This window comes from Rhinoraja longicauda, chromosome 8 (assembly GCF_053455715.1).
Source record: "Rhinoraja longicauda isolate Sanriku21f chromosome 8, sRhiLon1.1, whole genome shotgun sequence".
NCBI classification, from domain to species: Eukaryota; Metazoa; Chordata; class Chondrichthyes; order Rajiformes; family Arhynchobatidae; genus Rhinoraja; species Rhinoraja longicauda.
This window is the reverse complement of record NC_135960.1, coordinates 27,707,982-27,733,421: the sequence shown is the minus strand read 5'-3', so window position 1 is coordinate 27,733,421 and position 25,440 is coordinate 27,707,982. Positions and strand designations below refer to the sequence as shown.

Sequence of the window (25,440 nt, the reverse complement as noted above, 5' to 3'; positions counted from 1 at the left end):
ACTATGACTCTATGACCTCCTGGTTTCCATCGGCACCTACTTTTTCTGCAGCACAGAGGAGTGGGCAACGTCAGCATGGGAATTTTCCTCCATTGTGATCATCTCCAAAATGTATGCATTTACAGGCGGAACTTAACTGCTGTTAGTCCTTAGAGAGTCTTCTCTGGAAACTAGCTTACATACCCGGAAGATCTCTGGGACCCCTTTGTACAAAGAACAAGCTACATGCAGATTTGTTTTCCTCCAGCCTGTCCAGATCTCTCCACTCTCCTGGGAAAATTCTGCCATAACTCTCTCATTATTGCAGCTATTCCCCAATAGTGTGGTGAGCATTACCTGTGTTGTGGAGACGTCCCTTTAATTGTTTGAGACTAAGGTCTTAATTGCGAGAGCATGAAATAGATGAACACAATAAAAAATGGACTGAAACTGACACGGTACACGCTTATACGAGAAAACCTGATAACAGTGGACTGGGAGAGCTTTTTTTAATGCTGTTGTTGTGTCACACAATAATGTTTAAGTGCCAGTAAAACATAGGAAAGAACTTTTAAGCTATAATATAATGTTTACACCTAATACTTACAAACACATATAATGGATGATAGTCTGGGTGTTTGAGTAACCCTTCAGGGGGAAGTAAGGTTAATGCGCCAGCAAAGAAATCTCCATCCTTTCCTGAAGCTTTTGGTGTGCGCTGTTCATCCAAATGTGTGTCAGTTTCAATTTCAAATTGTTTTTTGCCAGGTGGTGATATTACGATGCATTCATCCTGTATAGTGAAGATCAAAAATAAAATTAAAAGAAATGACACCAGTATGGTGCCACAGCCCTGATGCAGAGGTTCAACCTGATCAACAATTCCACCCCTCTCCCCCTCCCCACACATGCTGCTCAACCTGATGAATTCTTCCAACAGATTGTTTGATGCCATATATGTTGGCTTGGAATTTGTAATAACAACTATGGAAAATCAGTGAATGCCTGCTTTTAGTGTTGAACATCTGATGTCCCTAAGTCTGTTGTTCAATGTGATAATAGAGACGTTGCTATCAGAAGTATTTTGCTTCCTAAATGTATATCCACTGAGATAATTTTTTTCCTAACAGAAACACAACGTCTCATAGGTGTCGCTGATAACATCCATGCAACAAAAAAGCATTATATAGCATTTTTAGCCTCGAAAAATGCCCTAGTGTCATACCCACATATCCAACATGTAACGTGATCCTCAAACTGCACAGGTAATTCTGCATTTCAAATATTTGGCAGCTGGGTTTTCCTCCATAACCCATGTGAAATCATGTGTGACGGAGAGATAAAGAAGTCGAGTCATATCTTAATGTCCCAATATGTCCGTTTTAGCTGAATTGGTAGCATTCTTATTTTGGTAGTCAAGGAACAGCAGCAAAAAAAAAAAACAGTGAGCTGCCTCAATTATCATTTTTAAAAGAGAATGTGTGTTCAGCCTGATTAATGAAAATTCTAAGGCTTTTTATACATACGTTAAAAAAACAAGAGGGTAACCAGGGTGAAGGTAGAACGCTCAGGGATGAGGGAGGAAATATATGCTTAGTGACAGAAGATCTAGGGTGAGGTACCAAACAATTACTTTGCATCTGTAATCTCCAAGGACAGTGAGATCAATATAGGGATTACTAATATGCTAGGGCAGTTTGTGATCAAGCTGTCTCAAAAAGGCAGCCAGCATCTTCAAGGATCCTGGCCACACTCTCATTTCACCCTGCCGAACTACCCGAGTTGCATTTTGGGCTTTGTTGTGTTTTTTGACGTACATTGGGTTTTTTTAATTTATTGATTATTAAAAATTGCTTATTATTATTATCTATTGAGTACTATGTTTATAAACCTTTTGTGCTGCTGCTACAAATAAGAATTTTATTATTCCGTTTCGGTACACATTACAATAAAACACTCTTGACTCTCTCTTGACTCTTGAGTTGCTGGTGGATTCTTCCAGGAGCTCGTCATTGAAGCTTAGTGACCCTTTGACTGGGAAACTGATTGTGAACTGATGCATCGAGTGAGCTGATGCATCAAGATCCAATCCCATCCATTTGTTCTAGGTACAGTTAGAGGTCAATCAAGATATTAACCTTTGAAAAATTTATATCCCATCACCACCAAAATAGGCAAGAATTTGATGAGATTAATTCCTGACCGCCCTTCCTCCACTCATCCTTCTAATTTAAAGCAGCTGCTGTGAACCTGCAGCAACCCAAAGAAAGATCAGTTCACATCTGATTCCAATTCCAGTTATTTACGAGAAAATTAGTGCATCATTATTCAGCATTTGCTCTCATTAATGATAAATATCCCAGATATTTTTTGTAACAATTTTAATAAGGTCAAGCACTATGAGTATGACCTTTTTGAGGACTTACTACTTCTTTTCTGGACAAAATTATCAAGTGTACTCAGAGCAAATGAGTGTACTACAATGGTGTTCTTGCATTTGTACAATTCTGACAGTTCTTTCCAAATACAGAAATGGCCAGATATACAGTTGCTTATTTTAAATGGAAAAAAAAGGAGATTAAGTTAGGAAAAGGAATGAACAGTAATGTGCCAAACTTTACATTTTCCTATATATATTGGAACATATTAAAGTAAGCAAAACAAGTATGCAAGATAAGTAAGTACTTAAGTAAGAAAAGTAAAACATAGTAAGCAAAATTATTATTTGGGATATTTAAAGGCCAAGTTAGTTGCTTGAGTGTTTGCTAAATCATAATTCTCTTCTTGATTATAGAAGGTGGATTTTATATTTATATTCCCAAAATATATGCTAAATTAAAGATGAATTACCTCTGCTCCTGTCCTGAGAGACCGTGCCAAAGTCAATGGAACATAACCAAGTGAAGTATACTGGGCAGAGTACGGTACATAATTCATTATCTGAGAATGATGGAAAGCCTGTAAAATTTATAAATTTCTTAATTAAAAGGTTACATTTTAAAGGCCAAACCATGTTTTAAACAATGAAATTAAAGCTTCCAAAGCATATTTCTTTGATATTTTTGCTTCATGTATTTAACACTATTCAAATGAATTAAAAAAAATAATGCTGACACTATACAATATTGAAATGAATGTTAGCAAAATACTTAACCTTTAGGTTGAAGTATGGGACCACTCGATTGATTCTTACTTCTGATGGTTTGACAGTCACAGATCCAAGTGCATTAGCAGCCTAAAATAATTATATATTTCTGTATTAGCCATGCCAGTCTAGTTTGAAAATCTTTTCCATTTCTTGTGGCGATTTTATTTTGTACACTGACGGAATTCTAAATTGAACAATGGCGTATTGGATTACTATACAAATGATGTTGAGATATTGTTACCAGAAGATGTGTAAGATTTTGTAACTAGGTATAAAACCACTTTAAACAAAACATTTCCAAGAGGTATTCTGTACTGTACTGAACGTCTTAAAATATGCCTGTTTCTTCAGTATTTAAACCAAATGTCAATCTATGTTTAAATGCTGAATAGCTCAGGATTGCTACATATGGTTACGCAATGGTAATTATCAGACAAAGCAAGGGAAACCTACACAAAAATAAACATCAGAGAAAATTGTGATATGAAAACAACAATGAATGCAACAAACAGCTCAAAAATGATCCATCTAACCTTAAATTCACCACTTACCCAGAAAATATGCACAATAAGAACTAATTACTACACCAATAGATACTACTGAATTTGTTGCTGTGTTGAAACATTTAAAAACATCAGAGAATCATAGAGTCATACACATAACCTGGCCTTTTGTCTGACTACATTCATGCCAACCATTTTGTCTTGCTGAACGTAGCCTATTTCCATGCATTAGGTCTATATCATTGAACTGCACCCAAACTGTCCTCTGTAATGAATAAAAACACATGACCAACTGAAGAATCAATTAAATTGACTGAACTTAAACAGGCCAGATAATGATCTCTAACTGCATTTGGCTTGACACCTTGAAAGCAATTCAACTTTTCCACACTGTTTACACCAACTTTTGAATGCACTTGCCTTTGGTTTAAGTATTTTCTCATTGTAAGTAAGCATTTAACTATTTGCTTCTTACTTATTCCAAACAAATACCAAAATGCTACATTAATACTGTCATTTGTAATTGTGTTCTGTAGCCTACTGTAAATCATATCTGCTATGAGAAATTATGTATTTATAGTCAATGGAAATGTTTTATTGTTTTAACTAAATGTTCCGTTTTGCTTAAATATAAAATTATCTTCACCATAATTAAACATAAATAATTCAATTTCCACATATTCTGTTTATTTTACTTACTAATTCATCACTCCAATCAGGAGAGACATAATAAGGGAATGTAAAAGGCAGAGGTTTGTCCATTGAAAGATTCGCCTGAAACTTTTCTGTTTCCTGATCTGAATAATCGATGGCGACTCTGCTGTTGTCTGCCAAAGAAGGAGGAAAAATAACTTAAAGTATGTTAAAAAAAAAGCAAAGAAATCTGTGTTCGATCACAATGTATAGTCACATTCTTCCAATTTGGCCCAATAAATAAATAGAAAGGCATTTAGTCATTATTATTTAAGGTTCAAATTTGCTTTCAACAAAGTTTCTTGCAGTTTGGAATATAATGAGTGTTGTCCTCTGCTCTCCAGTTTCATGGAGACCTAAAGATACTTTTAAAGGTTTTCTACAATTCAATCAGCTGATACCTGGGGGTTATTTTGAGAATTGTAGGAAAGATTTCAGATCTTGCCGGGAACTAAATCACTAAGCACCAAGATGGGTAGTTAGCTACCTTTTAATTCATATCTAAAGGCACTATTTAAAGTGTGTGTTTCAAATCTTCAATTAAGAAAAGCTCTATTAGGGTTAGTCCACCGAGTGCTAGTAGATTAAGAGAAAGCTTACCGGTGTATCCTTAAGGGCACAGACTTTCCAACCAGACAAATTGCTTTGTTTGCATGATTTGCTACAAGATCTAGACTGAATGAGATTCCCAGATTTATGGCTTGTTTGCTGGGAGAATAGGGCCATGGTACGTCTGAGCTACTGTTAAAGCCTCTCGTTCTATGCGTGTACAACCAGAGTTGCTTAGAAAGCTTTTGAATGACACTTTTAAAATTACATACAGCTTCAAACTCAGTCGTTTTGAAAATAATTATTTGCAAGCAGTACAATGAATGAAAGTGAATGCTCATTTCTAAAGAACAAGAACAATCCCACGGTAAGTCATCTTAATGCTGCTGCATACATGCCAAAGAATTCAAAGTAATCAAATGGAAAAGTATTATGTAATAATAACATTTATAAATAATATAAGGCATTCATTTTCTACTATAAGTATAAAATACTAACATTTATAATGACAGTTGCCTGATGTATGTTTTACTTAGATTGTCTTAAGTGATTTTAAAAATAATCAAACACTTACCATTGAAATAGATTAAACTTTCTGTTTGAGTTTTACGTTCTTCAACAAGTTTTCGCAGCAAAAGCAACCTATGATTTATTCTGCATTGTATGATAACCTAAGATCAAAAGAAATATTAGCAAATAAAATGTTGGCAGAATGGCCATGTCAAACACAATACATTTTGTGGAAGTTATTGATGCCAAGTAATATTTATAAATTCAAGGATCTAAGAGAAGAGTTTCCGAAGTGTCTAATATAGACAGCATGTACACCAAAGACAATTGTAAATTATGGTAAGATTTTGAACATGATAAGTAATGAGAGACTGAGTTGTAGGTTTCTAAGCATTAAGAATAACGAGGAGTAATTTGAAAACTCTATGGCACCGGTTTCTATGGCCTCACTGCAAGATTGCCTAAGGGCCCAAACACAATCTGCTTCATCAATGACTTTCCTTCTTTTTTTAAGGTCCGAAGAAGGGATGTTCAATGATAATTCCACAATTTTCCAATTCCCACTCCATAGCAAATGAAGCAGTTCATGCCTAGATGCAGCAAGACCTGTACAAATTCCAAGGCATTCAACATCTGCTCCACTAAAGTGCCAAGAATAGTCCATCTTCAGCTAGCTCTAAATATTCTGCATCATTACTATCACCAGGTATCTCTTCATCAACATCCTGATGATTACTATTAATAGTAGATAGGGTAAACAGTCAGAAGCTATTTCCCAGCATGGAAATATCAAATAATAGAAGGCGTACCTTTAAGGCGAGAGGGGCACAGTTTAAAGGAGATGTGCCGGGCAAGTTTTTTTTACACAGAGGGTGGTGAGTGCTTTGAACACATTGTCAGGGATTCCTGATGGTGGTGGAGGCTTTTATAATGGTGACATTTAAGAGACTGCTGGACAGGCACATGAATATGCTGGGAATGGAGGGATATGGATTACATTTAGGCAGATAAGAGTTGGTCAACATCATTTTCAGCATAGACATTGTGGGCTGAAGGGTCTGTTCCGATGCCATATTGTTCTAGGTTCTATGTTCTATCAGGAGGGGCGCCATTGAGAGAGATATTGCCAAACACCATAAATTATAGTAAATATGCAGGAACAAAAGCCATTGCTAGTGAATGGCATGCTAGAACTGGACAGATAAGAATGAAACCAAAATGTGTGAAGTACTATTCAATTCAGTATGCTAATTGAGAAACTTTAGGAGTATGATGTGATTAACTGGGTTGAAGGCTGCAGATTGGTTAATTAATAACATATACAACAGAGATGTGTCAACCCTGTAACAATGGTTGACACCTGTAAAGGTGATTCAAACAAAGACAATTCTGGATAAGATGGTTATCAATTTATGGGGTCACATCATATTCTAGGAGAGGAAAAGGAGGATAGTGACAGGGCAATAGATTACTTGGATGGAAGGGTTAACCGAATTTTAAGCAGAAAGTAGTCATCCTTGAACTTACATTTATATCCTTAGCGCTCCTGCGTTACTATAATTGCCCAACAAGGTGAATTTGTAATAGAATAAGATGCTACAATGTTATTTATTCATTTTCTTTAAATTTCTTAATCCTTTTTCATTTTTACTTATAAATTACTTATAAATTATTAGTTATACTTAAGCATTTAGAATTAATTTGTACCTTTCGTGCAGCCAGCTGAAATTGTTTGAGATTTCTCTTGCGAACATCCCAGGGATTATTTGTATATGGATCAAATTGTGGGGTGCAGCTTGGAAACTGAAAGAAATAAAACAAAATCTCAAGGATGCTATTTGCATGTTAACAATTTTCAGGTGTGATGCAGCTATCAATTTGAAATCTTTTATAAAATGTATTTTGTAGACCATAACCTTACTCAAACTTCCTTTCACAATTCTTGTTAACATTGCATACAATGGATTAACATAATCTTGCACAACATTTTATAATAAATAATTAGTCTTTCCTAAGTTAAATTGCATATAACCATTATTAATTAAAATACAAAAGCAAAATACTGTAATTTAAAATCAAAACAGCAGCCGCTGTATGTTCCGAGTGTGTGAGACTGTATTCATTGAGAACTAAACAGTTTCATCAGAAGTTCTGTTACAAAATTTGCTGATCTAATTCTTTAATGTTGCTTCTTTCACTGCAGGTGCTGTCTAAACTGTTGAGTTAATTCTGTAAATCTCCATTTATTAATAAAAATAATTGAAATAATTTTTTTTTAATTATTAATACAGCAAATATTCCACATTATTTTAATTCCATTTAACTGACATGTTATCAATTTTTAACAATGAAGCAAGCAGGTAGCAGCTTCGTCAAATTCTGCAGGGTATTATTCTCAGACATCTAATAGCAGGTGGTTTCCTAAGGCAGTCTTTATTGATTCACCTTCTGTTTCTCTGCAGGTTTTTCTCCAATTCCGAACGTTTGATTTATGAATGTTTGCTACAATGGTGTTGACTCTTTGAAATGCTGCACTGAGGCTCCAGTTACTCTCTGTTGGTTATGTTGTGCAGATAATTTTGCTTGCATGCCTTACACTGGACTCCGAAAAATAAACAATCTATTCCAAGTAGAATTGTAGGAGAATACCAGTTGGACCGAGAAATAGATTCAAGGACATGCTCAAATACTTTCCGAGGAGGCTAGGAAAAATTGTCCACCACAAACAATTGGAATTAATAATGACTGTACAACTTTTAATTTCATTTACAACTCCTCAGCAAATAAAGCAGTCCATGCTTGCAAACCACAAGTTCTAAACATCATTCAAACATGGATTGATAAGTGACATGTATATTCACGTCCCAAAAATGTCAGGCAATGACCATATGTAACAAAAGAATATCACCAGCTTGACATAAAATGGCACTGCTGCCGCACGTCGCCAGCCATCAATAATTGAAGTTACATTGACCAGAAACTCAACCCAACCAGCTATATATGTCAGAGATATCGTGGGTACATGAGCAGATCAGGGGCTGGGTATCCTGCTGCCAGTAACATCCCAAAAACGTTACAATGCATAAATCAGGAGCGTGATGGAATTCCTTCCATGTGTTTAAAAAGTGAAGGTTCAGCATCACTCAAGAGCTTTGAAACAATCAAAGACAACGTAGACCACTTAAATTTTGTTTCAGAACTCAGGCTGCATCGGTATAGCACAAACAGTTCTGATGCTTCAAATTCAGAGCCATTAGCATAACAGAAACATCTAATCAGATGCAAGCCCAAACCACTCCCATTGTCCCCATATTTTTATGTTTGCTTCTGTTGGCTTCTTGGCTTCTGTTGAAGAGACTCTTAACATCTGCCAGAGGACAGTTTTGATGTTAATGACCAGGAAATCCTGGAACTAACTACAAACGTAAGGTGTCCCAGTTTGGAAGCTCTATCACACCTCAAGGGAAAAGAAGCATCTATAAATACCTGAAGGTTGAAGTCTAGAACCAAGCCCATGAGTTAAAATTGCACAAATAGTGGCTAGAAAGGCTGCAGGAGGTCTGACAATGTGCTAGTTTCATGACATGCACAGATTCTTCAAAGCTGTCAAGAGCATCCAAGACCCAGATAAACAGACCAATGAGATACAAAAATAGAGATGATTTAAGGACAAAGAGGCAGTCAGTGTTCATTGGAAGGAACAGTTTAAACCTATCTTCAATTGCCATTCTGGCCTTGACATGAGTATCATTGCCTCCACAATGCAGCCATCTAACTGGTTGCGCCTTGCCATTACTCCTGCCCAACTAACCTCTAACCAAAATAATCAAGTGAATCGAAACAATCTAGCCTGCCATGCTTTCTTTTTCCATTACCATACAATATGTAACTTGAATTTGTCATATAATCCATCAAGAGATGGTGCAGGTACATTATTTTAGCTCCAGCTGTTTTTTCTGTGTAAATCCTTTATCCTAAATATTGATCATAATCCACTACGTGATATTAGATCCCAAATGATACCTACTATAATGACAGGAAGAATGCAAAATTGGGCAACCTTTTCTATCGTCCATTCAGGTGTAGGTGTTCCAAGCAGAATATTGCTATCCCAGGACATCAGTGCTTCCTTCCATCATAAGGCCAGAATTGGTGATTCTGGATCATGTGAAGAATTGTTCATTGGTGATTGCACAAATGTTCAAAACTCTCAGAAAATATACTAGTCTAGACCCATGTGAGGAAGACTTAGGCAATACCCAAGCGTGCACCGAGAATGGAAAATAAGGTTTGACTGAAACCCAATTGGACCAGCTGCAAAGATACTGTGACTACTAAAAGGTCAGAGGCTGGATATATTTCAGGAAGTGACTCACTTCCTCACACACCAGTCTTTCCACAAGGCACAAGTCAGGAATGGCACCAAACTTTCCAGAGGCAGCCTCTTTAATTGGTGTCCCATCCACATGCCTAAACATTTATTCCCTCAGTCACAAGCACACTACAGCATACATCAATGTACACAATGATTGTTGGCCCATGCAACTCTGACAGCATTTTCCAAGTTACCTTTCACGAAGAACATGGACTTTAGGTGCATGGAAATCATCACGAGGAATTTCCTCTCGTAACTGTACATCATTCTGACTAGGAAATAGATAGCTCTTCATTCATTATCACTCCTTGTAAATTTGGAAGCTCCTTATTTAACAACACAGTGGGAGTACATATAAGAAAATAACTGCAGATGCTGGTACAAATCGATTTATTCACAAAATGCTGGAGTAACTCAGCAGGTCAGGCAGCATCTCGGGAGAGAAGGAATGGGTGACGTTTCGGGTCGAGACCCTTCTTCAGACTGATGTCGGGGGTGGGACAAAGGAAGGATATAGGTGGAGACAGGAAGATAGAGGGAGATCTGGGAAGGAGGAGGGGAAGGGAGGGACAGAGGAGCTATCTGAAGTTGGAGAAGTCGACGTTCATACCACCGGGCCGCAAACTGCCCAGGCGAAATATGAGGTGCTGCTCCTCCAATTTCCGGCGGGCCTCACTATGGCACTGGAGGAAACGGAGCTGGAAACCACGAGGCAGAAGATGGAGGCGCAGGCAAGTCCCAAGGAAGCAGATGTGGCTGTGGTAGCGAGTCTGGGTCAAGATGTGGTCGTAGAGTAGGAGGGCAGGAGAAATCACAGAGGGGGAGCAGCGAGAGAGCATGTTACTGAACTCTCGTCGAAGAGAGGAGGAGAACTTCTTCAAAGTGGACATACCTCGAAGAGAAATCGCAGTGGAGCAACCAGTAGTATAAGAAAATAACTGCAGATGCTGGTACAAATCGATTTATTCACAAAATGCTGGAGTAACTCAGCAGGTCAGGCAGCATCTCGGGAGAGAAGGAATGGGTGACGTTTCGGGTCGAGACCCTTCTTCAGACTGATGTCGGGGGTGGGACAAAGGAAGGATATAGGTGGAGACAGGAAGATAGAGGGAGATCTGGGAAGGAGGAGGGGAAGGGAGGGACAGAGGAGCTATCTGAAGTTGGAGAAGTCGACGTTCATACCACCGGGCCGCAAACTGCCCAGGCGAAATATGAGGTGCTGCTCCTCCAATTTCCGGCGGGCCTCACTATGGCACTGGAGGAAACGGAGCTGGAAACCAGTGGGAGTACATGTACTAGAAGGACCACTACATTTCAAGAAAGTGCGTTCCTATCACTTTTCAAGGGCAATAAAGAAGAGTTAAGGATGTTAGCCTTGATAACGATGCCTCAAAATCTACCACATAATTGTTTCATAATCTACCACATCTTCTATTTGATGTGAAAAGAGCATTTTTGACTGCATTCGCAGTACCAAAAATCTAATTTACACTGTAGTTTGATACTTTAGCAGGTGATTATGAGTATTTATTTCCTGACTACCATATCTATGTTATGTGATCTGTTCGATGTATTAGTCACAAACTTTACATGGATATATTTCTAATTCCTGAAAATACCATTCTATTTATCAATACATTCTACAACCCACCAATATTGAAATACTTCATACAATGTTAGAAAAGAATATATAACTAACCTGTCCAACAGATCGGAGGACACGGATCAATGAAATCTTTGTTTTATGCCTTTGATATTCCTTCTCTGGTACATGGACATCCATGGACACCTATTAAATAAAAACGTCAATGTTATTATGTTGGCTGGACATACACACAATGAAGAAATAAATCCACACTTCAGATTAATATTGATCAATCTGCCATTTAAAGACATTCAATATTCAGTGCATGAGGTAAACAAGAAATATGTTAGGAAGAATTCCATCCTCATTAAAATTATTTTAAATAGGCTTAGCTTTCCTTAAGTATAAGAAAATAACTGCAGATGCTGGTACAAATCGATTTATTCACAAAATGCTGGAGTAACTCAGCAGGTCAGGCAGCATCTCGGGAGAGAAGGAATGGGTGACGTTTCGGGTCGAGACCCTTCTTCATATTAGCTTTCCTTAATATGGCACATGAAAATCTACCAATTGGTATGACAACATGAAGGCTTTGATGTGGACATGACATCACTTCTTCCTGTTAGCAATGTTTTCCATACTTGGCCTTCTATAATAAAGATTGTAAATAACCTGCTTGAAACATGTATAAAATAGAATACATTTTTTTTCAAATAAAATTGAGTTTTCATGTCTTCTCTTCATGCACTGAACTTTGAAAGCCAACAATCACTGGAGTAAGATATGAGGGTCTTTAATACCTGTTCTTCAGCCTGCAGGAAAATTATTTTACCAAGTTTATGCATGAACGGATTAATTTTCTGCAAGTCAAAGTATGGTCAGACCTTGCATGCATCCACGCCTATATGGTATCAGAAGAGGTCACAACTAACATTAGGAACAAGGTATGACAGCTTTCCGTTCACATCCTATCCTGGAGGAACCATCATTAATTGTAATAAAACCAGTATTAATACATTCAGTTATCTAATTCTAAGGAAAGCAGACCAAAATTATGCATTTGGGGGATTTGGTGCTTCAATGGATTTGGTTAAAAAATGTGGGAAAATATTTGTTTGTCAATGAATGGTAGAAAATACAGTAATATTGCATTTTTCAAATTGTAGCGATTAGGAAATGTTGAAAGGGACCTGGATGTTTTTATTTCACAAGTCATTGCAAGCTACCATATATGTGTAACAAGATGTTAGGAAGTCAAATAGCTGGCCTTTGTTTAGTTTAGTTTATTATTATCATGTGTATTGAGATACAGTGAAAAGCTTTTGTTTGTACGCTATACAGTCCAGAAAAACCTGTACATGGATACAATCAGGCCATAGTGCGAAGTACAAAGATAAAGGGCACAACATTTAGTACAAAGTTATAACATTGAAGTCCAATAAAGTCCAATTAAAGAAAGTTCAAAGATCTCCAATGAGGTAGATAGGAGGTCAGAACTGCACTCTAGCTGAGGAGAGGACCATTCTGCTGTCTGACTACAGCCGGGAAAAAACTGTTCCTGAATTTGGAGGTCGGTGTATTCAAGCTTCGGTATGTCCTGCCTTATGGGAGATGGGAGAGGGGAGGAAAGGAGTGACCAGAGTGATACTGGTCCTTGATTATGCTAGTGGCCTTGACAGGGCAGCATGAAGTGTAGATGGAGTCAATGGAGTTATTGCATGGAGTAAATATTTGAGCATAATAGTTAGGATGTCATGTTGCAAGTGTATACAGTCTTGGTGAAATCATATCTGAAGTACTGTGTGAAACTTTGGTCTCCTTACCAAAGGAAGGATATACTTGCCATAGAAGTTGTTTGTAGATGGCAAGTTTGCCATAAGAGAGAGATTGAATAAAATGTAAAACTGTAAAATAACTGTTCTTTTACAGTTTAGAAGAATGATCTGTGATTACAAAAACATACTAAATTATTTGAGGGCTCGACAGAATAGGTCTAAAGGAGATGTCTCTCCAGAGGGGTCTAAAATTTGGAATCGTATTTTCAAAATAACTGGTGGAGAATTTATGATTGAAGTAAGTGTCGAGACAAAACAGCCTCCACAACAATTCTTAACACTGGTGTCCCACCAAGGTTGCATCTTGAATCCTTTACTGTACTCTCTAGACTCATGACCATGCGGCCAAATTTCACTCTACCCCATTTACATGTGCAGATGACACCACTGTATGGGCTAGATCTCAAACGATGACAAAATAGAGTACAGGAAAGAAATTTAGAACTTAGTAGCAAGGTGCGAAGATGAGAACCACTTCCTTAATGCCAGCAAAATGACAGAACAGGTCATCAATAGACAATAGACAATAGGCGCAGGAGTAGGCCATTCGGCCCTTTGAGCCAGCACTGCCATTCATTGTGATCATGGCTGATCATCCACAATCAGTACCCCGTTCCTGCCCTCTCCCCATACCCCGACTCCACTATCATTAAGAACTCTATCTAACTCTCTCTTGAAAGCATCCAGAGAATTGGCCTCCACTGCCTTCTGAGGCCGAGAATTCCACAGATTTACAACTCTCTTGAGTGAAAAAGTTTTTTGTCATCTCCGTTCTAAATGGCCTACCCCTTATTCTTAAACTGTGCCCTCTGATTCTGGACTCCCCCAACATTGGGAACATGTTTCCTGCCTCTAGTGTGTCCAATAATAATTTTATATGTTTTCAAGAAGTGGGTTGAAGTACATACCCCAGTCTGTATCAATGGTGCTGAAGTGAAAATGGTTGAGAGATTCAAGTTCTTTGGCGTAAATATCACAAGAACTTGTCCTGGACCAGCCACATTAAAGCTACAACCAAGAAAACACAGCAACGCCTCTACTTCGTCAGAAAATGATGGGAAATTTGGCATATCCCCAATAACCTTTACCGATTACTAACCGATGCACCATGGATTATATCCAATCTGGACGCATCACAGCTTATTATGGCATTTACTCTTCCCAAGACCACAAGAAATTGCAGAGTCATGAACACAGCTCAGTACCACACGCCAACCAACCTCCCTTCGCCTTTCCCCCACAGATTCTATCTACACCATGCTGCCTTGGGAAAGCAGCCAACATAACCAAGGAACACTCTCATCCTGTTCATTGCCTCTTCTGATCACTTCCATCTGGTAGAAGATATAAAAACCTGAAAGCATACACCCCTGGATTCAAGAATAGCTTCTTCTTTGCCATTGTCAGACTCCTGAATGCACCTCTCATATACCAAGGATGAGTTAGATAGAGCTCTAGGGGCTAGTGGAATCAAGGGATATGGGGAGAAGGCAGGTACAGGTTACTGATTGTGGATGATCAGCATTTATTCACAAAATGCCGGAGTAACTCAGCAGGTCAGGCAGCATCTCAGGAGAGAAGGAATGGGTGACGTTTCGGGTCGAGATCCTTCTTCAGTCTGAAGAAGGGTCTCGACCCGAAACGTCACCCATTCCTTCTCTCCTGAGATGCTGCCTGACCTGCTGAGTTACTCCGGCATTTTGTGAATAAATACCTTCGATTTGTACCAGCATCTGCAGTTATTTTCTTACACTACGTGGATGATCAGCATGATCACAATGAATGGTGGCGCTGGCTGGAAGGGCCAAATGGCCTCCTCCTGCATCTATTTTCTATGTTTCTGTGAATTCATGATCTTTCAGTCCAACTTGTTAATGGCCCTTGCAATTTTTTTATCTGTTCCTTATCTGTAGCTGTATCACTATATTCTGCACTCTTTATCTTCTCTTCGCACCACCTGATGTACTCATGTATGTTGTACGCTGTGTCTGGGTAGCACACAAAAATAAAGATTTTCACAATATCTTGATTCCCAAGACAGCAATAAACCAATACCAAATTTATTTTCAGGAAGGTGAGGAAAGTTCAGTCATTGCTTATATTTAAAACTAAGATGGATAGATTTCTGAATACTCCAGGAATAAGAAGATATGGAGAAAAGCCAGGAATAATGTCTTGAGGTGGACAATCCATCCTGGCCTTAATGAATGACAGAACAAGCCCGAGGGACTGAAAGAGCTACAAGTCACTAATTTAGTCTGATTCTGGTACAGACAACTATTTAAATGCCCAAAAATAGACTGGCTGTGCATGAGCAATAACAGAATTTGCACTATATGCTTTTAAATGCTTCAAGTGCATTGTTTCCTTGTCAACAGGCTTGCTATTCTTTTATAAACAAACAATGAAACAATGAATACAGCTTTTTGTTTTGATCAGACAAATTAAAATATCACTTTGATGAATACCTGTTCCTATTAATTTAACATATTTTAATATTCAAATGTTATAATTTTAATCATGTTTCCAAATATTCTGACATTTAATTTAGTTACAACATCCTTTGCTGTTTACACATCCTTTGTTCCCTTTATGTTTAAATGATGCAAAATGGTATGTTAGTGGTTATTGGGCAACTGGTGCAAAGACATCAGTTTGAATCATGGTAGGCAAGATATTTAAATTCAAGGTATTTGAACAAAATTTGGAATAACAAGGAATGGTCTCAGCTGTGGCACCAATAAAACTACTGGAGTATTGTAAAATGATATCCGATTCTCTAATCTTCTTTAGGATAGGAAATCTCTACTCAATCTGGCCTTTTGGGGATTCCAAACAAACCAATTTCTGGCTCTTAGGTACCTCCTCATTTCAAGAGCAATTAGGATGGAACAATAAATGATGGCATTAGAAGCAATAGCCACCTTCCAGGAATGAATAAAGAAATTACAGTACTTAACTGGTCAATTATATAAATCTACACAAAATAGCACTAATGTTTAGGATACAAGCGTCGTGTATGAGACAGCAATTTACGTGTTCTGTTCTAATATGAATTTTTTGTCTTTGCTGGCAGTTCCATTTTAATTTATTTTTCTAATGGCCTGTAATTACCTCAAAACAGCAAGTTTACTGCTTGCTAATCTGCTGGGTCTGCAATTAATTTGTGAAGATCTTCAACAGGCAACCCTGTCCAGAAAGCCAGCTCTGGACATAATTGTCTCTGAGTCTCTGTGCAATGCACAGGCTTCGCAGGAGCATAGGCATCAGACTGTAGGGGCCGAGAAAGCTCTGCCGAGATAAGTACTTTGACAGTTGGTGAAGCAACACATTCGGCTTTAACCAACAGCCAAAGCTTCAAACAATTTAAATGATTGAATTTGTCTTGTATATGACCAAACATTCAAAAACATTAAACTGTTAAATATTAATCTTACCATAAAATAAATTAAAATTTAAAGGATTATCAAAAGAAAAGTGTATGTTTAAAACACAAAAATGGTATATATTTTTTAATATAATTAACATTAAAACATGTAAATTACCTGAAACTTACTTCTTTTTACTAATAGTCGTTTGTCTCCACCAAAATGAATCAAAATGCTAAATGGCCTACATCCAACATAACTGCTGGAAAACAAGAAATTGGTGCTTTGCCAAAGCATTCCATGTGGAACTGCTGCTATTTCCCAGGAAGTTCTTGGCCATTATTTTTTTTCATTTTTTTTCATTTTCTTCTTCAAACAGTGGGATTTTTAATCAACTGGAACCACTAAAATCAGTGGATGAGCTCATGGTTGTACATCTCATCTAAATGTCAAGACCTTCAATGAACCAGGACTTTCTAAACTCCATGCTCCATAAGGCACATTATAGACTGAAGTTTGCAAATGGGGATTTCAATATAAACCTTTTGATTCAGAGGTAATAATGCTACAAAGTGTGCCAGAAAAGAGCAATAATTTACAGATGAAAGATAAAAATCAATTTATGAAGACAAAGCGAATTCCCAGAGTGTGGGAACAGTAGTTCTAGCTGTTAAATTATTTTACAGATTTTAAAACATTTGCTGTGCAAAGAGATTGAGATATATTTTGTACAAAATGTTCTCATATGATTCTATGACCTCTTATGGAACATAGCTCCAATTATTCTCAAATGTATGCTTGCAAGATATTTCATTTTTGCACATTTAATAATTTCTGACTGATCATCTATGTCTCACTTCAGTGCAAATAAGGACACAAATGCACTCCGGATCATACATTATTTAATGCAATCTGAAATAAGCAATTATCTGTAGTACATGCTACATTTCACACCAAATAGTTCATTTATATCATCTGCTACAATAATAACCTTTCTAAATTAATAAGTCACAGTTGGGTTTCATTCCCTTGTGCACTGACAATTCGCAACTCTGCAAACAGGGTCAAACTGACCTTTTGGTTAAACAGGACATAGAAAGAAGCTGTACATAATCCATATTGTATGAATCAAAGGTTCAAATGTCTGTTTTTCTCTCTTTCCTGGAATTTACAATGTTGGATTTAGGGTATTTTTATCCAAGAGAATTAAGTTTTCATGAATGATGTATGACTTATCAACATGAGGTATGTTGGTATTGAACATTCTTTCACTCCTCGCACATAATGCCAACACCATACAATCCAATGTTAGATACAGAATGTACCAAATCAACAGAACACACCCTTTATTGTGCTCCATCAGTATGTTTTAGTCCTATCTCCAAAACAATAGTTAAACTGCACAACTTAATTTTTCACATCACTTTCAAAATTCCTTGTGGTAACGAATCTATCATTTAATAATACGAATAGTTATCTATATACTAAAACTCTTGTTTGTTTGTTTGTTTGTTTGTTCCTGAACTACAGCTAAAATGGTACATGATAGCACGACAATTTTAGACCCACCTTACTCACTGTCGTCCCTTTGGTGCTAATGGAAGAAGTTTCATTGAAATTTTTTAAGTTGTTCACATTTGAAAGTTTAAATCTATCTCCTAGGGAGGGTGGGGGGAGGGAGGGACGGAGGGACGGAGGGAGGGGGTGGAGTGAGGGGGAGGATAAGGGGGTTGAGGGGGATGGAGTGGGGGGGAGGAGAAGGGGGCAGGGGGAGGGGAAGGGGAGTGGTGGGGTAGGGGGTGGAGGGGGGAGGGGGGGAGGTGAGGGGAGGGGGAAGGAGAGGGTGCTGCACCAATGCAGGAGAGGTTTGGACCCAACGGGTCCACTTGGTCTACTCAAAAGTTAAACTTTGGTCTGTTCCAAGATGATGCATTTTCCTCAAACTCAATGATAACAATAATTGTTATCATTTCTTTCTTCTTCTCCCCCAACCATTTCCACTCCTCATGTCAAAATGAAATTAGGGCTAAATGTCTGCTTTAGTCCAATATTAAATTGAAGTTCACAAACCTAATTTTTAAACTTTTTAATGGTAAATAGTAAGTCCTTTAGGATCTGTTAAGTCTAAAATTGTTAAATGATTATTTTAAAAAAGTCATAACTTTTTGCTAGTGCACATCATTGCCGAGAGTTGGACTTGCTGGAACAGAAGATGGAGGACACTACATCATTTCATATGGTACACAGTAGGAGATGGAAATCGATACAGGCAATACAAAAGAATTAAAAGATAATGCAGACATCATGTCACAGATGTCTTTGTTACTGGAAGATTCACTTAGATTTCATCATTCCACCCATCTTGATTTTTCAGTCCTCGAGCTTTATTTTGCTATGTTTCTTTCCCAATCAAATTTCATTGCAAGAGTGCACTCCGGAGAAGATATGAGTCCACTCATCCCTCTTGACAATAGAATATCCATTACCATTTCAAAATACAAAATAACTCTGCTTTAAAAGAGAAGAGGCAGAGTGCTGAAGTAGTTCACTGGATCAGGCAGCATCTCAGGAAAACACGGATAGGTGACGTTTTGGGTCAGCCCATAAGGGGGCGTGGCTGCGTTCTGCAGCTGCGGCTCACCGGCAGTCTCTCTGTCTTTTTTTTGTTTTTGTCTATTGTCATCGTTTAAATGTATGTTTTGATCTATTTTTAACTCTGTTTATGTGGGGGGTGGTGGGGGGGTGGGTGAAACCTTTTTTCTAATCTCCTCCTCAACGAAATGCGACCTTTATCGTGTCGTATCTCCGTTCGCGCTACGGCCTAACACCGTGGAGTCGGCGGCCTCCAGCTGGGATCGACCTTGAAGACTCTGGTCGCAGGGCCTGGACTTACCATCTCGGAGGCTTCGGCCGTGGGCCCTGCAGACCGCAACATCTGGAGTTCGCAGGTCCCTGGCTGGCGACCGGCTTTCGGGATCTCCAGCCGTAGCAGCTTCGACCGCCCCGGAGCGCGAGGTTTGACCGACCCGCTCGCAGGCCCTTCATCGCCCTGCGTGGCCTGGCCGCTGCACTCTCCATCGCCCGGTGGGGGCTCAGGACCTTCATCGGCCTGCTCGGCTCGGCCCTGGGACTTTCCATCGCCCGGTGGGGGCTTCAAAAGTCGGGAGCCTCGATCGCCTCGTGGCACCACAGGAGAAGAATGAGGAGGAGATAAGACTTTTCTTTGCCTTCCATCACAGTGAGGGTGTGCCTGGAGCAATCATTGTGATGGCTGTTTGTGTTAAAATTGTAATTGTGTGTCTTGTGTTCTTTATTGTCTACTGCCGGACCCTGACGTGAGAGGACGCTGGCGCTATTTGTTCGCCGCTTCTCCGTCAGGATAGTTCGTCTGTTTGTTTTTATGTCATGAATGTTTTTGTAAAGCGTCTTTGAGCACTTGGAAAAGCGCTATATAAAATAAATGTTGATTATTATTATTATTATTATTATTATTATTATTATTATATTCAGACTGAAATAGAAAACTAGAAGTGAGGAGAGGCAGGACTAAGCCCAGCAGGTAAAAAGGTTGAAACAGGTGAGGAGGTGAGGAGGAATTGTTGAGAGGGAATTGGGTAGGAGAGACAGGCAAATTATACTTAAAGGCTTGACGGTGGAGATGTAATGGCAAAGATTTAAAGACCACATGGATGAACCCCAAAAATTGTTCATCCCTGTCTGGCAAAAAAATAAAACGGGGAAGGCGGCTCAACCGTGGCTAACGAGGGAAATTAGGGATAGTGTTAAATCCAAGGAAATGCATATAAAGTGGCCAGAGGAAGCAGCAAACCGGAGGACCGGGATAAATTTAGAACTCAACAGAAGAGGCCAAAGGGGTTAATTAAGAGGGGGGAGGGAAGAGCATGAAAGAAAGCTTGCTGGGAATATAAAAAGTGACTCACAAAGCTTCTTTAGATATGTAAAAAGGAAAAGATAAGTCAAGACAAATGAAGGTCCCTTACAATCAGAGACGGGTTAATTTATAATGGGAAACAAGGAAATGGCAGAACAGTTAAATGAGTACTTTGGTTCTGTCTTCACTAAGGAAGACACAAACAAACTCCCAGAAATACTAGGGGACCAAGGAACTGAAGGGAATCCACATTAGTCAGGAAATGGTGTTAGGTAAAGTGTTGGGAATGAAGGCAGATAAATCCCCAGAGCTTGATGGCTTGCATCCCAGAATACTCAAGGACCTAGAAATCATGCGTGCATTGGTAATTATTTTCCAATGTTCTCTTGACACTGGATCAGTTCCTGTGGACTGGAGGGCAGCCAACGTAATCCCACTTTTTAAGAAAGGAGGGAGAGAGAAAACGAGGAATTATAGACCAGTTACGCTTACATTGGTAGTGGGGAAAATGCTTGAATCGATTGTTAAAGATGTTATAACAGCCAATTTCGAAAGCAGTAACAGGATTAGTCAAAGTCAGCAAGGATTTATGAAGGGGAAATCATGCTTGACTGATCTCCTGGAATTTTCTGAGGATGTAACATAAGGGCGAGCTAGTGGATGTAGTGTATCTGGACTTTCAAAAAGCCTTTGGCAAGGTCCTACACAAGAGATTAGTGTGCAAAATTAGAGCACATAGTACTCGGGGTAGGGTAATGACATGGATCGAGAACTGGTTGGCAGACAGAAAGCAAAGAGTAGGAATTAACGGGTTCTTTTCAAAATGGCTGGCAGTGACTTGTGGGGTGTCACAAGGCTCGTTGCCGGAACCCAATTATTTACAATATATATTAACAATTTCAACAAGGGAATTAAATGTGACATCTCCAATTTTGCGGATGACACAAAGCTGGGTGGCAGTGTGAGCTGCGATGAGGATGCTATGAGGCTGCAGGGTGACTTGGATAGGTTGGGCATGGGCAGATGCATGGCAGATGCAGTATAATGTGGTAAATGTGAGGTTATCTACTTTGGTGGCAAGAACAGGAAGGCAGATTATTATCTGAATGGTTCAGATTAGGAAATGGAAGAGGAGGTGCAACGAGACCTGGGTGCGCTTGTACATCGGTCACTGAAAGTAAGCATGTAGGTACAGCAGTTAGTGAAGAAAGCTAGTGGCATGTTGGCCTTCATTGTGAGAAGATTTGAGTTTAGGAGCAAGGAGGTCCGTTGTACAGGACCCTGATTAGGAGCAAGCAGTTGTACAGGACCCTGATGAGACCGTACCTGGAGTATTGTGTGCAATTTTGGTCTCCTAATTTGAGGAAGGACATTATTGCTATTGAGAGAGTGCAGCGTAGGTTCACCAGGATAATTCCCAGGATGGCGGGACTGACATATGAAACAATGGGTCAACTGGGCTTGTATTCACTGGAATTTAAAAGGATGAGAGGGGATCTTGTAGAAACAAATAAAATTCTTAAAGGATTGGACAGGCTAGATGCAGGCAAAATGTTCCTGATGTTGGGGGAGTCCAGAAACAGGGGAGACAGTTTAAGAATAAGGGCTAGGCCATTTAGTACTGAGTTGAGGAAGAACGTCTTCCCCAGAGAGTTGTGAATCTGTGGAATTCTCTGCCACAGAAGGCAGTGGAGGCCAATTCACTGGATATTTCCAAGAGAGAGTTAGATTAAGCTCTTGGGGCTAATGGAAGCAAGGGATATGGGGAAAAAGCAGGAATGTGGTACTGATTTTAGATGATCAGCCATGATCATATTGAATGGCGGTTCTGGCTTGAAGGGCCGAATGGCCTACGCCTGCACCTATTTTTCTATGTTTCTTCTAAGTTTCTAAAGGCCAGAGATGAAAATACAAAAGGTGTGAGTCAACAAGGTAGAGGAAGGAATGTAAATGGAAGAGGGGGGGATAAACAGGTGCAAGTCCAGGTGGGGCTCAGGGGAGGAGGGGGAAGGAGGAATAGAAGGGAAGGGGTTATATGATGGTAAAAAGGAAAGGGGAAGCGTTATGTAGGTACCTAAATTTGGAGAATTCAAAATTCATACCTTTGAGTTATAAGCTACCCGAGTGGAATATGAGGTGTTGTTCCTCCAGTTTGCATGTAGCCTTTCTCTGGCAATGGAGGAGGTCCAGGATAGAAATATCAGAATGGGAAGGGGAGTTAAAGTGGATAAACAGGAGATGCTGCAGGCCTTGGTGGACCAAATATAGATGTTTGACGAAACGGTCATCAAATCTACGCTTGCTCTTGCATGAAGATATAACCTAAATTGGCAAGGGGGTGGGAATGTCATGCAGGACAGAGACAGGTGAGACGTTAGAAGTTGATATGGAGGGTGGTGAGAAAAAGTTTAGTGGACAGAATAGACAGGTGAAAGGCGGAGAGTGAGAAAGGAGGGTTGGTTTAAATTGCACGTATTTTAAAGCAAGGGGCCTGATGGGTAAGGAAGTTGTGCTTAGGGCATGGATAGGTACGTGCGACTGGGACATTGTGTCCATCACTGAAACGTGGTTAAGAGAGGGGCAGGACTGGCAGCTCAATGTTCTGATATACAAGAGCTTCAGGAGAGACAGGAGTGAGGCTGAAAGAGGAGGGGGGGGGGGGGGTTGCATTATTGGTCAAGGAGGATGTTACGGCAGAGGTCAGAGGTGACATTATGGACAGTTCATCTAGTGAGGCTATATGGGTGGAGTTGAAGAGAAAAAAAGGGATGATCAACTTGTTGGGGGTGTACTGCAGACCCTCAAATAGTCAATGAGAATTAGAAGAACAAATATGCCAGGAGATTGCAGACAACTGCAGGTCTAAAAAGGTTGTGTAAGAAGGAATTGCAGATGCTGGTTTAAACTGAAGATAGACACAAAAAGCTGGAGTAACTCAGCGGACAGGCAGCATCTCTGGAGAGAAGGAATGGGTGGCGTTTCAGGTCGAGACCTTCTTCAGACTGCAGGTCAAATAGGGTCGTTGTAGTAGGGGATTTTACCTTTCCAAATATTGACTAGAGAAATCATAGTGTGAAGGGTTTAGATGGGTGCAATTTCTCAAAAATGTTCAGAAGAGTTTTCTCCAGCTGTATGTCGAGGCCGCCTGCGCTGCCCTAGCAGCTGCGGCTTGCCTGCAGTTCGTTTGTCTTTTGTGTTTTTTGTTGTTTTTTGTCTTAATTGTAGTGTTTAGATATGATGTAGTATATTTTGTGGTTGTGTGTTATGTGAGGGGGGAGGGACTGTAAAATTGTCTCTTCCGAACGGAGACCCGACCTTTGTTTCTGGGCCGTGTCTCCGTTCCCGCTGCGGCCTACCATCGGCAAAACACATGGAGCTGGCGGCCTCCACCTGGGACCACCTGGGCTCTGGTTCGCAGAGCCCGCGGACCGGACTTACCATCTGCGGAGCTGGCTGCCTTCGGAGGCTGTGGTGGCGCTGCGGGAGCAGCTGCGACTCGCCTTCGGAGGATCCGGAGGCTTCTTCGGCTGCGGAGCTCGCCGGATATCGGAAGCTCGCAGGCCCTACCCTGGGTGGGGGCCGACATCGGGAGCTCCGGCAGCGGCAGCGTCTAGCCCGGCCCGAATCGCGGGGCTTGGGTTGGCCCACTGCGGACCTTTCACCGTCCGGCGCGGCCTGAAATAGGCTGCACGATTTTCTCTGCCCGGCGGGGGCTTCAATGTCGGGAGCCCCGACCGCCCCAACGTGCAGCGGCAGCGTCTTCGCCCGCCCCGGGTCACGGGGCTTGTGTCGGCCCGCTGCGGACCTTTCACCGTCCGGCGCGGCCTGGAACGTGGCAACTTCAACAGCCTGACCGCGGGAGAAAACGGCAGGGGAAGAGAAAAGACATTCTGGCCTTCCATCACAGTGAGGAGGTGACTGGAGGAGACTCACTGTGATGGATGTTTCTTTTTGTTTGGTGTTGGTTTATGATTGTGTGTGTTATTGCTTATTTTTATTGCTCTTATTGTTGGACTGTGGGTAATCTTTCACTTCACTGCACATTTATGTGTATGTGACAAATAAAATTGACTATTGATCTAGTATTGGGGAAAAATGGGATGGGCAAGTGAATGAAGTGTTTGTGGAGGAGCCTTTTGGGACCAGTGACCACTGTTCGATTAGGTTTAAGATAATTATGGATGGATAGGGAGTGAGGGTTCATGTGTTAAAATGCTCAATTGGTATAAGGCCAACTTTGAGGGTATGAGAGAAGGTCTTGCTCAAGTTGACTGGAGCAAGTTATTTGAGTGGAAAGAAACATCAGCCGTGGGATGTTTTTAAAAGTGTGCTGATAAAAGTTCAATATATATACGTCTCTGTTAGAGTGATGGGTAAAGCAGGCAAACGGAAGGAAGCTTGGCTGACGACGGAAATTGAGGCATTGGTCAAGAATAAGAAGGACACATGGGACAGGCATAGGCAACTGGGATCAAATGTATCCCTGGAGGAATTTGACGTACTGAAGAGTAAACTAAAAAAGGAAATCAGAAAGGCAAAAAAGGGTCAGGAGATAGTTCTGGCAGATAGCATTAAGGACAATCCCAAGCGATTTTATAAATACATAAGGGGAAAAAGGGTAACTAGAGAGAGAGTGGGACCCCTCAGGAATCAAAGCAGTCACCTCTGTGTAGAGCCACAGAAGATGGGCAAGGTTTGCAATGAGTATTTCTCCTCTGTATTTAACGAGGGGAAAGACAGGATGATGGAGGAACTTGGGGCAGTCAATGAAAATGTCTTGAAAGCAGTCAGTGTTATGGTCGAAGACGTGCTGAAGGTGCTATTATGTATGAAGGGAGACCAATCCCCCCGGGCCTGATCAGATATATCCGAGGACATTGTGGGAAACTAGAGAGGAAATTGCGGGAGACCTGCTTGAAATTTACGAGGCGTCTTTAAAGACAGGAGAGGTGCCAGAAGGCTTGACAGTGGCAAACGTTGTGCCTCTATTAAAGAAGGGCTGC

General features: G+C 40.1%; 1 protein-coding gene across 1 annotated transcript in view; it reads right to left on the bottom strand.

Annotated features, from left to right (window-relative positions):
- The window catches only part of cfap221 (cilia and flagella associated protein 221), a 110,263-nt gene that overhangs the window by 20,803 nt on the left and 64,020 nt on the right, over window positions 1–25,440 (bottom strand). The window contains exons 13-19 of the mRNA XM_078404428.1: window positions 11,457–11,546; window positions 7,090–7,185; window positions 5,447–5,543; window positions 4,330–4,457; window positions 3,134–3,214; window positions 2,830–2,937; window positions 587–772 (exon numbers count right to left, since the gene is read on the bottom strand). Coding sequence (XP_078260554.1) covers window positions 587–772; window positions 2,830–2,937; window positions 3,134–3,214; window positions 4,330–4,457; window positions 5,447–5,543; window positions 7,090–7,185; window positions 11,457–11,546 — 786 coding nt within the window. The remainder of the gene's footprint in view (window positions 1–586; window positions 773–2,829; window positions 2,938–3,133; window positions 3,215–4,329; window positions 4,458–5,446; window positions 5,544–7,089; window positions 7,186–11,456; window positions 11,547–25,440) is intronic.